Genomic DNA, 15095 nt, shown 5'->3' on the forward strand with positions numbered 1-15095 from the left:
AAATGGTGCATTTATATAGCACCTCTATCCAAGGCGCTTTACAGAGATTATGCATTACATTCACCCATTCACACACACATTCATACACCGATTGCAGAGGAAACAATGCAAGGCACCAACCTGCTCACCGGGAGCAACTAGGAGTTCAGAGTCTTGCTCAAGGACTCTTTCGACACCAACTCTGGAGGAGCCCGGGATCGAGCTGGGAACCCTTCGGGAACCCTCTGTGTTCTAAGACGGTAACACTACCCCTGAGCCACTGCCGCCGCCTAATAGTGTCCTAATAGTGTCTATTCAAATGGCAAGAAACCACTGTATACCCATTGAAAAGCAGAATCCACCTGTAAAGGTAGATTTAAACTTCAAAGTCAGAGGTCATAAAAATAGCAAAAATAGTTGATTTACAAGCTCAATGTTCTGCAAATCCCCTGAAAATCTACTGTCTTGCCAATGGCAGGGCGTGTGAAGTTTTGAAATGGCACATCTGTATGTGGTGGTCCTTCACACAAGAACGTTTGAGAGGCACGTTTATAGGCTACACTGACACGCTGACAATGCAGGTAACACTTTTCTATGTGAGAAAACTATTTCTACTCACCCTTTCTGTTGTGAATGAGGAGAGAGTAAGCAATGAAACAGTATATTGTATGGGGCCAACGAGAAGTCACAGAATGAGAGCTGGAACTCTGGAACCACTGTGGGTACGGTGACTCATGGGGCCACATGACAGCACCGCGGCTTTGCATAACAATAACCTCCTGGTCGCACAGTTCCAAAAATAAATTGCAACCCTGTATAAATAACATACTCAGCCAGGGGTAAGTGCTCCTGTCTGATTAACTTTTTGATTTATTGTCATTTTCCTAAGTCAAGGCAATGGAGACAGGGGCTAAAGCATGATGCTCGCAGAGGGGAACTGGCAACGGGAGTTACTCGAGAGGCCATAAAGGCACACAGGCTTCATGCTAAGCAGGAGACCGTTTGGTGTCCATCAAGAAAAAATAGGCCATTTTAGCTTAAAACACACGCGCTACAGGGAAGATTTGCACTATAAAGAGATGTTGTTCTACATTAGTCTCGTGCTGAGAATCAAACACCACTGTAGGGGCCCTCCTGTGTATCCAGGAGACATATGGGAGTAGGGGCGCCTGCTGCATTGCTGCATTGCACTGACAAGCAGGGGAATTATGTTGTTTGCTTACCGGGTGATGCAACCTTTTTCGACAACAGCAGGTTAACATGACAAAACAGTGGCACTTGCTTTATTTGCCAATTTTTCTTTCTCGTTTCTGCACAGTGTGCTTGTACAAGACATTTTTAAGGGCTAGCGTAAACAAGCTGTCAACAAAACAGAAAACAACAACGGCACTAACAATGTACATGTGTGTGCATGTGTGTGTGCGTGTGCGTGTGCGTGTGTGTGTGTGTGTGTGTGTGTGTGTGTGTGTGTGTGTGTGTGCGCGTGTCTCCTATGGAGCCAGGAGAGGTTACTATGGTTCTTTAAGAGCCCAGGGAATCTGTGAACAGCGCTGAGAAGATAACAAGTTGATTAGGATAATAAGCCTGTGATAAGCCTATTATTAGCACAAACGTGAGATCAAAAACGCATTGAGGCAGAGCTGAAATGAGTAACGGCACATGGTAAAGTCAGAAGGGCAGCACATGTTTGAATGTCTCAGTGGTGGAAAAAGTACATTTCTTATTTAAGTAAAAGTATCAATACTGCAAGTAAATACTCTGTTACAAGTAAAAGTCTGGATTCAAAATGTACTTGAGTAAAAGTACAAAAGAATCAGCTTCAAAATGTACTTAAAGTACTAAACTAAAATAAGTACTAAAAGTAGAAAGTAGGGGCGGCATACTGTAGGTGAATGGTTAGGGAGCCCGCCTGAGGAACCAGAGCCCCTGGTTGTCCCTGGTTCGATTCTAGGCCAGGGTAGCAATGTCAATGTGTGTCCCTGAGCAAGACTCTTAACCCCTAATTGCTCACACGCTCCTTGTTGGCAGCGAATCAGCTGGGTTGGGCTGAATTTCTCCCTCGGGAGGCAGGTAACTATTTTTATTATTATTATTAAAGTACTCATTATGCAGAATGTCCTATTTTTTTTAAATAGCCGATCTACAAGCTCACAATGTCTATTTTCAAATGGCCTGAAATGTTTATAGGGTTGAAGTGTATGTTTTTACAATAATAATCAAGCTACAAAGTAGTAACTAGTAAGTTAAGTTTTCAAATAACTGTAATGGAGTAAAAGTACAATATTTTCATCCAAGATGTATTGGAGTAGAAGTAAAAGTATTGGAAATTGGAAATACTCAAGTAAAGTAAACTGTACTTGAGTAGAGCACATACGTAGCTGTACTTGGTTACTTTACACCACTGTGAATGTCTTTGTTTCTTCATCACATAATAAGCCTTTATTTGCCCTGACTCAAACCTGTGAACCATGGATGAAACTCAGCCACCAAACACGGTTGCTGACTTGCTATGGATCGTGTGGTACAATTCAATTCAAAGCTGAGGACGCACTAGAGTTTATCCAAGTGAAAAGGGTACCAAAACTCAGAGCGGAAAACAGCGACCTTCATAGAGTCACTGCGTACCAACAAAGGGCAACACCTGCCAGCAGTGTCTGCCATTCTCTCAGCTAACTCCCTCCCCCATTCTGTCGGGGAATCTCATCATTCATTCCATTTCATTTCATTTGCTAGGGCAATTCGATGTTGATGACAAGTGACGTGAATCTCTTCAAACAATTAAAGTGTTGATCAACTACACATTTCTATGAATAAATAAGGTTTATGTGTATGCGATGAACAAATTATCACCTAGCATGCATCGTTGCCCTCTTCAAATGATGGATATACAGCTGCCCAACAGCTCTTCATTGGCTAACCTAATCTAAAGTTATTGAGACTTTATTGGGAATCTGTCTGAGAGGGAAACAACAGGGCAAGAGGACAATACTGGTGAGATTCAATTCTAAGCAGGCTAATTCTGCATGTCGGTACAAAGGCGGAGAACTGCTCAGCCTAAAGCAAGCGCCTCAGGGAGTAGCTCTTGGTATACAGGTTCCCCTATTACCCACTGGGGGTTTTTTTACCACATGAAACAGAGAGGCACTGAGCATGGAAACAGTAGATCTACTAGTTAGCTATAAGGAAGGACCACAACGTAAAAGGCAGGTTTGATGCCCCCTTCCTGTCTTATCGGTACATAACAGTCATTTGAGGCACCCGGCGCTGACGTCTCGTCTATCTTGATGCGCACGTCCAGGCTGCTGGCCAGGCTTAGCCAGCAGGCCGGCGCTAAGCCTTGTCAGAAGCCTTTGAATTGCGGAGTGTTGACATGACCAATCAATAGCAGCTACTGCCTTCCTCCCAGGTCCCTGCCGGGATTAGGAAGTGTCTCACAACCTACAGAGAGGAGGAGCCAGTTTCTCATCAGCGGCGGCCGCTGGAAGGGAAAAAGGCTCCAGCTGAGCTTATCTCATGAAACACACCTACAGGGATGTCAAAACACATTCACTAACCTGCCTTTAATGGAGTAAATAGACATACAGGGCCTCCGTGGGCATAGACATACACTAACCGAGGACTGTGTGCGTGCATGCGCGTGTGTGTGTGTGTGTCTGTGTGTATGTGTCATTCCATTTCCACAAGTGTAAGACTTCTGCATATCTAAGCACTTTTCCCACCAGTGCTGGGGCAGATTCATATTAACAAATTCACAATTTAAATCTTCTGTAGAGACAGCAAAAACAGGCCACGCACGTTGCATAACACACACAATATATTACAACAAAACTAAGCCTTAAACTAATCCCCAGGCCTATTGTATCTTAAACATTATCCAATGAATACTGTACGTTACCTTGCAATTTGTTTACTTCAATCTAAAGATGAAATCAAAAGTCTATACAGAGCAGATCTTTACAATCCCCCTGAACGCTTTCTGTCAACTCTAAACTCTGGTAATCTCCCCTGTCAATATTGTATACAATGCAATGCCATGATTAACACTTGAGATGCCATTATTTTTCTAATTATTTGGCTACAGATTGCCGCCATTCACTGTGCTTTATTTTGAAAAGCCCCGGAAGCCACAATCGTGTCCATGTTGTGGAAATTGACGATGTTGTAATTGTGATTACTTTCACACAGAATTGAACAATTCAAACCGCGGCCGACCGGTGCGGCCCAGTGTTGCCACGAAGGAAAAAAAAGGATTCCGAGATAAAGCCGTAGCGCCTGTTCACAACAACAACGTCTCTGATGTGATAATGGGCCTTGGCCTTTACTTCCGCGTTCTGGTACAAGCTATTCTGTCAAAGGCAGGATTTCATGCAAAACAAAACATGTTGTGTATATTTTGAAATGCCCCTGTGGGTTATGTTATGTGTGGAAAACTATTGGGGAAATCAAAACTAGGTTTTCAGAACACAAGCGTTCCATCCGGAACAAGGATGAGAACTCATCGGTGGCCAGACATTTCAATGCTGTGGTACATACATGGTAATGATGTCTGCACTCTTAGGGGTCTTAATGAGGAGCTTCTATTGAGCTGCTTTTTGTGAAGTGTCAGCTATTTAGTCAGCCACATCGGCGTATTTTAATAGGCACGATCAAATTTGGATCTCCAGAATAAGAGAACTGACACATTTCTAACATTTCCATATCGGGATAAGAGGTTAAGGCATGGACGAAAATGGGCCCTATGTGTTAATCTCACTCACGAGTCGCTTGTCTGTTAGGTTTACTAACCTTTCAGGCACCTTAGGCCCTATAGTGGCCTGTCTTGTGTAATTGTACAATACAGTAATAATTGCAACACACTTCCTGTTATCTTGTCACAACGCTGAGGAACACCTTGACGGTTGAAACGTGTCCGTTGTATCCGTCTGTGCGAGGCAAATAAACCATGTGAAAAGGACATAATTCATTGTGTGCTGGCTATTCCCTCATTTTACACATTTTCCTAAGCTTTCCTTGTTTGTGCTGAGCATGGAAACACTGTTATAAATAGGAAACAACACCACACATGCAAAGTGTGTCAAATCCATGTCAAAACTGACATGCTTTACTCTACTCTCTTCCAAATTACAGATAAATTGGAAGCAAACACTCGCCCCAGAGGCATTCTTGGCGGGAGCAATTACTTTCACGAAAATAATAGTTGTATTACTCATTATATTAGCTGTGCCTGGAAGTCATGTACTGTACATGTGAAAGACTTGTTCTTGTGTAACAGGCAATTTTGAACAGAGTGAAAAAAGCTCATTTCATTGTATCAATGAAATTTGTCTATTCTTCATTTTACTTCACTACTGTTGAGTGTCTCAGTCTATTAGCCTTGCAGTGAGTCATTTCCCAAGCAGTGAAAACAAATCCACACTGTTGATCAATTAACTTGAACCAGAAGAGAAAATAGAAGTAGACGGAATGAATCTGCACTGCAAAATAGTCGTACCGCTCCATCTCTGTTGGGCTATGGGCTGTGGTGTAAAGTTAAGTACATTTAAGTACTGTACTTAAGTACAATTTTGAGGTATTTGTACTTTACTTGAGTATTTCCCATTTCCAGTACTTGTACTTCTACTCCACTACAGCTCGGATCCAACTATTGTACTTTTACTCCACTACAATTATTTGAAAACGTTAGTTACTTACTAGTAACTTTGAAGATATTAAATTATTCTAGTAACTTTGAAGATATTAAATTATAATATTATAAAACATACATTATCCGGGGCGCCCACTGGCCTACTGGTCCAAGGCGCATACAACTTAGGCATTGCCACATAGGCATGGATGCCTGGCGGTGTCACCGGTTCAATTCCCGATCCGGACGACATTTCCCCCCCATTTTCCTGTCAGTCTACTGTCCTATCCAATAAAGGCATAAAAGCCCAAAAAGAAATCTTAAAAAAAATATATATACAATTAAGCCCCATTTTATACCTCGGCTATTTGAAAATAGACGATCTACAAGCTCACAATGTGAGCATGTAGATCTACTATTTTCAAACATTTTGTACTTTTACTTTTGGTACTTTAAGTACATTTTGATGCAAATACTTTTGTACTTTCACTTAAGTACAGTTTGAATTCCAGACTTTTACTTGTAACAGAGTATTTCTACATTGCGGTATTGATACTTTAACTTAAGTAAAAAATCTGAGTACATTTTCCACCACTGGCTATGGGAAATGGTGAACTGCTGATAGTCAGAGCTGGATCCTTCAACGGGCCGGTCCGGCCCAGCCACAGGGTCCCTAAGGTCAGGAGCCCTTTACCCACTGTTCCAGGACTGAATCTCAGAGACTAAACCAAAAAGGCCCTGCATATCGAAGCAGAGTTTATGAACAGTCAAAGTAGGAGGGTAGGCAAGTACCTGCATGGGGCCTAGTCCAATAAGTGTCACCCAAGGCTGATTGAAGTTGGTCACGACCAACGCAAAGAGGATGTTGAAGACTAATACTTGACTCCTTGATTTATCCAACTGCACCACACACACAACACAGGCCCTTACAGAGGCATAAATGGTACAAGAACTGATTTAACTGCTCAAATAGCCTGGTTATTTTGACAGGAATGATGTTCCTGTAGCTCTTAAAAGAGCTGTTTTGGGAGTTTTTGTTACTCTCAGAGGGTAAAATGCATGGACACAAATGCACGCCATTTGGTTCCATTTTGTACCCTCCTGGGGTTAAATTAATGCTGGTAAATTGGCGCTGGAGGGTCCCTGTGTAAATAGTAAAATGTACTGTATGTGCCAGCAAAGAAAATACGCCCTGAATCGGCACAACTGCGTTTAATACGGATTGCCAACTTGACATTGCCATGCGGGCAGCAAAGATGCCCAGCTGCGATGGCGAAAAACACATGGTCAGTGAGAGCTAAATTAAGAAACTCTGGTGGTTCTTAGGCTTCAGTTTAAATGTGTATACAGAAACAATTACGTTGCTTTTATTGATATTGTAGCGTTTTAGTCATAGGTTTTAGTGCTCCGAGCTGGAATCAAACCCCATTCTCCAGCTCAGCAGACCTGACCAGGCACCGGCTGGCAGATTAATGAAGAAATTCATATATGTCACATACTGTAAAAATAAAGATTACATAACAAATTCAGAGCTTGGGTCCTTCTGTTAGGTCAAAGAGGAGCCGTTTTGACAGTATCCGTTTGTATACTGTCAAAATTACAGACCAGTTAAGGGTCCATTTGGACCCTGGTAGTCCCAGGACCAGATGTTGCGAAACACTGGTCTAGAACTCAATCTGGCACCTCAAATACAACAAGTAAATAACATAAATTATACAACAGGTAGCAACGACGAAGCAATCTGATTGAAATAGCTATCTACCCGTGATGATGAACGAGCATTATGGCACTGGTCTAATCAACAAAATCAGCTGTGCCCAGCCTACGGAACTCGTTCCTGCAGCAACGCTGGCATGACGATAATCATGGTAAAGCACACCCTTCAGTGTTGCGCATGAATGCGCTAAAAGAGGAACGTGCTCATGTTTTTGGTGAACAGTGAACTGATCTCTCCTTGTTCAACTAATGAAAATGAGCATTTTTAACTCTCACAAGACTGTTCTAAGTTGGTGAATAAAGACACTAGCCAGATTGTATCACAAAATCTGTTTATTCATTCATTTTCCCCCTTTATTTATTTCACAAAATTGTGTGCTCTGCAGAACTGAATATAATCATATCATATAAGCTAGCGGCTGTAATGAAGCCAGTAGTGGAGACTGTACCAACTCGCTTGGAAGCATATGAATCTGTTTTATGTTTTTGAACTACTGCATAATTAGATTCCGGCTAAAGAAAATGCCCATTGCCTCAAGAGTATAACTTATAAATGGTACTTTTTATTTTAGTTATTCATAAAATATTAGTTTGGGAAGTGGGCAGTGGGTGGATGGGTTAAGAGGAGATTCAAATGGGAAATAATAGCTAGAAGCAGCACATTTTAAAAGATGGAAGAAATTAATGTTAACTAGTACATTTTTAATGACTGTGATGACAGTTCAAAACTGTGAACAACATTGTAATCTGTCTGAATGGAACTCTGAGATAGCTTTTGTCAAGTGTGAACTTGCACAACACTGCTCATCTTTAAACATTACCATTACTCTTTAATCAAATTAAACTGGAGCGTTTGTCACATCTGATGGCTCAGCCAGCAGATCAACAATAATTTGTTCTGTCCATGCTGAAATACATTTTCTGAAGAGAACATTTAAGCTCGCCTTACACTAGCAGATAATCGGGGCATTTAACCATTTGAACCCCAGGGGGGTCCAGGGGAAAAATCCGCCTAAAATGCATGCCCCAATTGGAACAGTTGTGGACACAAAACTACAATGATTGTGGCTACTCTTGACCCACCAAATGTAAGCTAACCCCTGAAGATTGACAAATGCAGTGTAAAACATCACATTCCTCTTACCAAATTGTCCTGCTGTGATCACTTACCAGTGAAAAGAGGATTGAAAAAGACCTCCGCCTATGGAAAATTTGCATTCTGAATAGTGAAAAAGACTTAAGACTCATTGGAGCAATTTATAGTGAATAGAGAATTTGTCCATCAAGGTGTCATCAATTGATAGGCAAAATCTTAAGAATACATTTCAAACTATGTAAACTCTACAGATGTTTTAGTGAGAGTAGTGCTGTAATATTAGTAATGTAAAAGTATAGGGTGAGTAATGATAAAAACAAGTAAAAATAAAGTGTAATAATAATGTAATATGAGTAATGCATGGATGAAAAATACAATGGCAGCTGTTTATATGTGCTGTAGGGCAGAATCAACATTGAAATTGTAATTTGATTTGGTCTCTATTGATTTATTGACCAATAAACAATTGTGTGACTGGTTATGGGAAGCTGGCTTCCCATATCGACCCTCCCGAGTATCGGGCTAACTGCGTCTGGATCGGAGGCGATTCTCGAGCATAAATGTCGTCTAGTGTGAGGGTTCAAAGATCCAATCTTAACCCTGACGAGTTGCTCGCAGGACGATTGGGGCCAGACATACACACTTTTCATAGCGTCCGTCCGTTAGTTTTATATCAAACAGAAACATCAGAAATAAACACTACCATGCAGTCACTGACACGACAGACAGGTCTCACTTTGCTATTGCAAATCAAAGTAAACGTCTATTTCCTTCAGAAGCCTGATCTACAAGCCTACAACGTGGTGCGAATGGGAAACGCTGTGGTCTCGGAGATCTTATGTTCTGCGTGCAGCACGCAGCGTGCTACAAAGTCATACGATGATACGACTAATCATAAATCAACCAGGCATGAGAAGCAAGACGCAGTGTTGACTAGCAGTGGAGAGAGAGTGGAAAAGTCAGAGTTGAACAGATCCATGGATGCACATGAAACAAGTGTCAAAGTGAACTCATATTATCATCAAAATGGGAAGAGATTGTTGACAACAATCACTGAACTTTGTTTTATTTTCCGTTGGGCGATGGTGTTGAGCGGATAACTTGTGTTTTGTATGCGTGGCGTGTGTGTGCATGTGTGTGTTGCAAGAAGGACAGCCGGCCGCGATGACATTTTGAATTAATTATATATTATTATATTATTTATTATTGCTGTGTTCGGGCCCGACTCAATCTGGATAGAATCCTGTAGTTTGGGGAGCCCCCGATTTTTTTAATCGGGTAGTGTGTGCCTGTTTAGATTATCTGGTAAGAGAATCTTAAACGATTATCCTGTAGTTTGTGATTCTACCAGGATTTCAATGCCCCGATAATCTTGTAATGTAAGGCCAGCTTTACTAGCATATCAGCAATCTGGGAACCCATCGGCAAAAAAAGGAAAAACAGCACCCTCTGCTGGTGTTTTCCTTTGAATTTGCCTATGGGGCATCATCCAATATAATGTGGATGACAGGATGTTGGCCCGTTTGGTCTTTGTTTACATTACTAACATTCCTAACTCTATATGTTTTAACTGGAGCTGCTGACAAATTCAGATGCAGAGCTCTGAATCTGTCTTGAGAGATTAGCATACCAGCAACACACAACCTCTGTGTGTATAACTCTAGTTTGAAGCAATCTACAAAGGAAAAAAAAGCTTTATTTGCCATGTAACAAGTGTTCTCCAAAAGCCTTAGTTATAGTTGCATGTGTGTATTGTACACCGGAAGTAGCACAAGTGAATCAGGTTTAAGCCAAATTAACATGCAGAGTTGCAAACAAAGTTATGTCCCATCCTCCCATTAACTCCGGGTGTTATGCTAATGTTTTTAGCATCAATGTTTGAGCTGCCTGTAGGGACCAACTTCAACTTGCCAGAGCAAGACATAGCCACGGTTCACCGATTCTATCCATGTCATTAATGTATCAAAGTTAAGGAGTAAACAGAGGCAGACAAGACAGCTGTGAAATGCGTGTCTGGTGGATTCAGGCAGAGCCTTGTATTAGAGAGTTCTGCCAATGCGGGGTCAGAAACAGCGCTGGTCACGTGGTTCACGTAACACATTTCCCCTCACAGACTTCAATGCATTCTGTAAACGTACGGTTCGCGCTTTGTCACTATTCGCCAATACTGTAGATGTGTATGTAGAAGACCTGGTCCCATGAAGTAAACGGGAGTGGCGCAACTCTCCAGTAGAGGGCTCTTGATTCATGATGCCAACAATGAAATCCTGAGCCCAATCCATAGCTTGATCAAACGAGGCCATTGGCTAACTCACATGTGCCCTGGGCCTCAGCACCAAAACTCAAGTCTGCTGAATGATGTCTACTGAACCTCAGAACCAAACAATACTCATACCTTGCCGTAAAGAATAATCCTGCTCCATTGTTACTCTCATGCAAAATAATCATTCAGAGTCACTGAATATTCAAGTCTTACTCCGTGCCCGGGGGCCTACTGTAGAGCGGTTCTTATTTCCTTCTAAAAGCAACAAAAGAAGTATACACTTTCACACATTGCTAGCTGCATTGTTTTCAGAACAGATGGAGCAGTCAGTATTACAAGTCAAAGCAATGAGAGCCAGTTCAGCCTGAGTTGGAAGGAATGCGCTCCCTACCTTCGCAGTAAGTGGAGTCCCCATGGATGGAGGCGTAGCCACCCTTGCATTCACACTCTGCTTTGGTATTCCGGTTTTTACACTCCGAGTTTTCCCCACAAATTAGTCCCTCCGCACAGAAGTCATAGCCTGGAACAGAAGGACAGAACAATGGGTCTCCACACTGGGTTTACTCCTGCCTTAGATTTTGCTGATGCGAGCCATTGAAGAGTTATATACACTCATAAACAGGGACACACACAAACAAAGAGAACAAACAGTGCCATTGCACTGGAAGACAGCAGTATAGGAAAGTTTATGGTTATAGTAAACGTGAAGAGTGTAAAAGCCTTAGACTGCAAAAGAATGTGCGCTTGCACGCATTAAACAGATATTTCAATAGATAACAGTGGGCACAATACATCACACAGACGACAGCAACGTGACAGACAGGGAGACAGTAGACAAGTAGGTGGAAAAACAAATATTCAACCTATAAATATAGGGTGAACTGAAATATGGACAGCTAAAGTGAGATGCACACAAAGTTAGGGAGAGAGAGAGAGAGAGAGAGAGAGAGAGAGAGAAATGCATCAAGAGAGAGACAAACGGAAAGACACATTACGCAGTAAAAGGAAATGAGACAAACTGAAAGGGAAAGAAAGTTAAGAGACTGAGTTTGAGAACAGAGACAGACAGAGACAGACAGCTTATGGAACGTTAGATACAGACAGTGAAAGACAGAGCAGTCCCTCCTGCTGTCTGTACGGTGTCTGAGCAGATCATCCCGCCCATCATGTGCTGTGAAGACTGCCGTACATTAAAAGCACGGAGAGGCGAGGGGGCTCAGGGAGCCATTACTGAGAGCCAGAAAGAGCTGCATCTGCAGTATTCTCTACCCCTCCCTCCACTCACTCTCTCTCTCCACACACTCTCTCTCTTTCCACACTCTCTCTCTCTCCACACACTCTCTCTCTTTCCACACACACACTCTCTCTCTCTCTCTCTCTCTCTCTTCTCATACCGTCGCTCTATTTTGAAAATAGCCGATCTACAAGCTCACAATGCATTGTGAGCTTGTAGCAGATCCGCTATTTAAAAGATATTTGTACACATTTGAAAACTTGAAATGGGACATTCTGCATAATGAGTAATTTGACTTTTTGTACTTTAAGTACATTTAGATTTTGTACTTTTACTCAAGTACATTTTGAATTCCGGAGTTTACTTGTAACAGAGTATTTCTACATTTCGCTATCGATACGTTTACTTAAGTAACAAATGTGAGTACTTGTTCCCCCACTGGCAAAAACTGTGCACGTGTGTATACATGGAAGGACTGGGTAGGCTTGGGAGAGCATGTAGTAAAGGATTATGCCATGGAAGGGAAGAGAACAACCTGGGGTGAAACGGGTGCAGTGCAACTACCACGTACTGCATCCAATTTAAATTGGACGCAAAACAAGTGCAGGATTTCATTGTAGACATGTACACACACGCACCTATGTGTGTACTGTACATGCACAATCGTGCGGACCACGCACATACAGTACAGTACTGTAACCACATGCACACGCAGATAAATGCACGTATGTTTACTGATGGGCACTACAAAGGACAAGAGTTTAAAAGCATGCCGTTTTGCTAGAGGGGGGGGGGGGGAGGGGGTCAGATTCTGCACAGGTTTCGTGTCAAACAAGTAATGACCAATTTAATCTGTCTGACACGCGGCGGACTTTAATGGCAGGGGGAGAGAGGAACATTTCGGAGCGGAAGCAAAGTGGCGAGTTGCAGCGTTGAGAGGGGACACCAAGACTGATGTGGAGATAATGAGCAGCACAGAGTTTTAGCAGAGACGTGGGCGTGAGAGAGATATCAAGACAATGGGAGGGAGGGACGCGTCGGCGATGGCTCTGATCTTCATGTCTTCGTTCTCGTGAGCTCTCTACTCTCGCCCGCCTCGCCATCCCCAACTTCTTCTCTCCTCTCATTTAGTGTTCGTCCCTCTCAGTTCTGTTTCCCGTCTCTTCTGGGTACAATCCCTTCCCTGTCTATCCTCCCCCCATTCGCGTTTCCTCCGCTCTTCTTCTTCGCGGTCTCTCCCCTTATTTGTAATTTCTTTCCTGTCCTCCGTGTCTGCAACTCCGCAATGTCTCTTCTTCCCCGCCTCTTCCATCGTTTCATTTTCTCTCCTCTCTTCCCCAATCTCCCAGCCACCCTCTCCTTTCCAGATGGCCGTCGCAAAACCTGCTCTGCTCATTTTACTTAAACGTGAGCGCAATTTCCTCCGCTCCGATCCTTCCCCAGGTTGCCTCCATTATGGCTCCATAGTTGACAGCTTCCCACGGTTTGTTTATTCAATCTCTTTACTAAATTACCTGTGGCTATTTACCTTCTACCTCGCTGCCAACATGGTGGAGTGGAGGCAAATTGGCATAGCGGGCGCTCCAAACCAGACACACCAATCTGCTAGGATATGTATTGCCGCCAAGAGCAGATGAAGCGTTCATACTGGATGCGAGGAGACAAATGGAGTCATTTTGAGAAGCACAGCCCGAAGCCGCATCAGACAGCTAGGGGACTTTGCGCAGTCTACCCCACACCTCATCGGAATGTGGGATCGGCACGTCGGACCCATGAGCCAGCAGGGAGATGGTAAACGGTCTCACGCAATAGAAATTACAATACCGAGAGCAGTACAGGAGCATGAATGTGAAGTGAGGACCCACCTTTGCAAACATTGCAGCATCTGTTGTCGGGCAGGATCTGATCGCTCAGGGTGCAGTTGAGTTCCGGACAGGTCTCTGTGACTCTCACCATCAAGCCATTCTGGAAACGGGAGAAGAGGCATAAGTTCAAAGCCCCATGATGAAGAAGATGCAACAGAGTTACCACAATAGAGCATGAAATGATTGATTCTTAGATCCAGACTTAAAGGACAACTTCACCCCTTTTCAACCTATCTTCATATACTATGTTAACTGAACGCCATAAACGTCTTTTACGCCTTTGATCCTTAGTGCCATAAACGTCTTTTACGTCTTTTTAATTAATCAAAAGTTTTATCATTTTTTCATAATTGTAATTTCAAAAAAATCGCTCTAGAAGTTAGCCATGAGCCTCCGTGACCGGAGCGATACGGCCGATTTGACTGTAGCACCAGTGTAACACAGTCCGACGGGAAACCGGTATAACCGAACATTGGTTCCGGCCGTTTACATGTTATCTTAAAACGTTCGTTTATACACTTCCCGTGCTTCCCTGACGAACTATAAGTATTCAAAAAACTCAGAAAAATCACGCGATTCCAGCGGTGCCATCCATTCGGCGATTGCTATCCTTGATAGCGATCGCCAGGGCTCTGAAGTGTTATAGCATGATAGCTAAAAGGCCTGGCACTGATGTAAACAACTAGGCCCGAACCAAAACAAAATGGATATGTCTCCTTCTTCTTCTGTTAGTTGATCAGATAGTAGGAGATCACCACCTGGTGGTTTTCAAAGGCCATAGCACTCTAGAACACCACACAGCCGTCATAATAACAGTATATATCAATGTGATCTAGGTCATCTTACACATGTTCTATTGAAGCCCAAATCTAATGATAGGATATATATATATAAATATACATGTTTTCCTTTGTAAGAGGGGTAGTGTGGCTTTCGATAGAAGCATAGATTTATATATGTAATTTAAGTACAAAATATGATTTTGGCCCCCATAAAAAGGCAAAATTAAACAAAATGGCTGGCACCAGTTTTGTAGATTTTTAATCAAGGGTGGCATTCAGTGAGTTGTTTAACGATAAAACAGCTGAATTTCTTTCTAGTCGGTCTGGGTCTCTTTGGAGTCATTTAACCACTTGAACTGTCAATACTTAATAAAATCGACCTTTCACTCTGCTCTTTTTCCCCTCTACACCAAACCTCTTTGCCGAAAATAGCCGATCTACAAGCTAGCAACGCCTGTGAGGTGTTGTGAGCTTGTAGATCTGCTATTTTTGTCTAAAGTTCTCAGAATATGGATACTAGGGTTCAAATGGTTAATA

At 42.6% G+C, this 15095-nt stretch overlaps 1 protein-coding gene across 1 annotated transcript in view; it reads right to left on the reverse strand.

The window, feature by feature from the left end:
• Positions 1–15095, reverse strand: part of LOC308288369 (protein kinase C-binding protein NELL1-like) — a gene marked incomplete at both ends in the record, with an annotated part of 330259 nt that overhangs the window by 171822 nt on the left and 143342 nt on the right. The window contains 2 exons of the mRNA XM_080729790.1: positions 11069–11197; positions 13777–13876. Of these exons, the coding sequence (XP_080585916.1) occupies positions 11069–11197; positions 13777–13876 (229 nt within the window). The remainder of the gene's footprint in view (positions 1–11068; positions 11198–13776; positions 13877–15095) is intronic.

The sequence above is a fragment of the Nannobrachium achirus genome, assembly GCF_963921795.1.
Source record: "Nannobrachium achirus genome assembly, chromosome: 7".
Classification (NCBI taxonomy): domain Eukaryota; kingdom Metazoa; phylum Chordata; class Actinopteri; order Myctophiformes; family Myctophidae; genus Nannobrachium; species Nannobrachium achirus.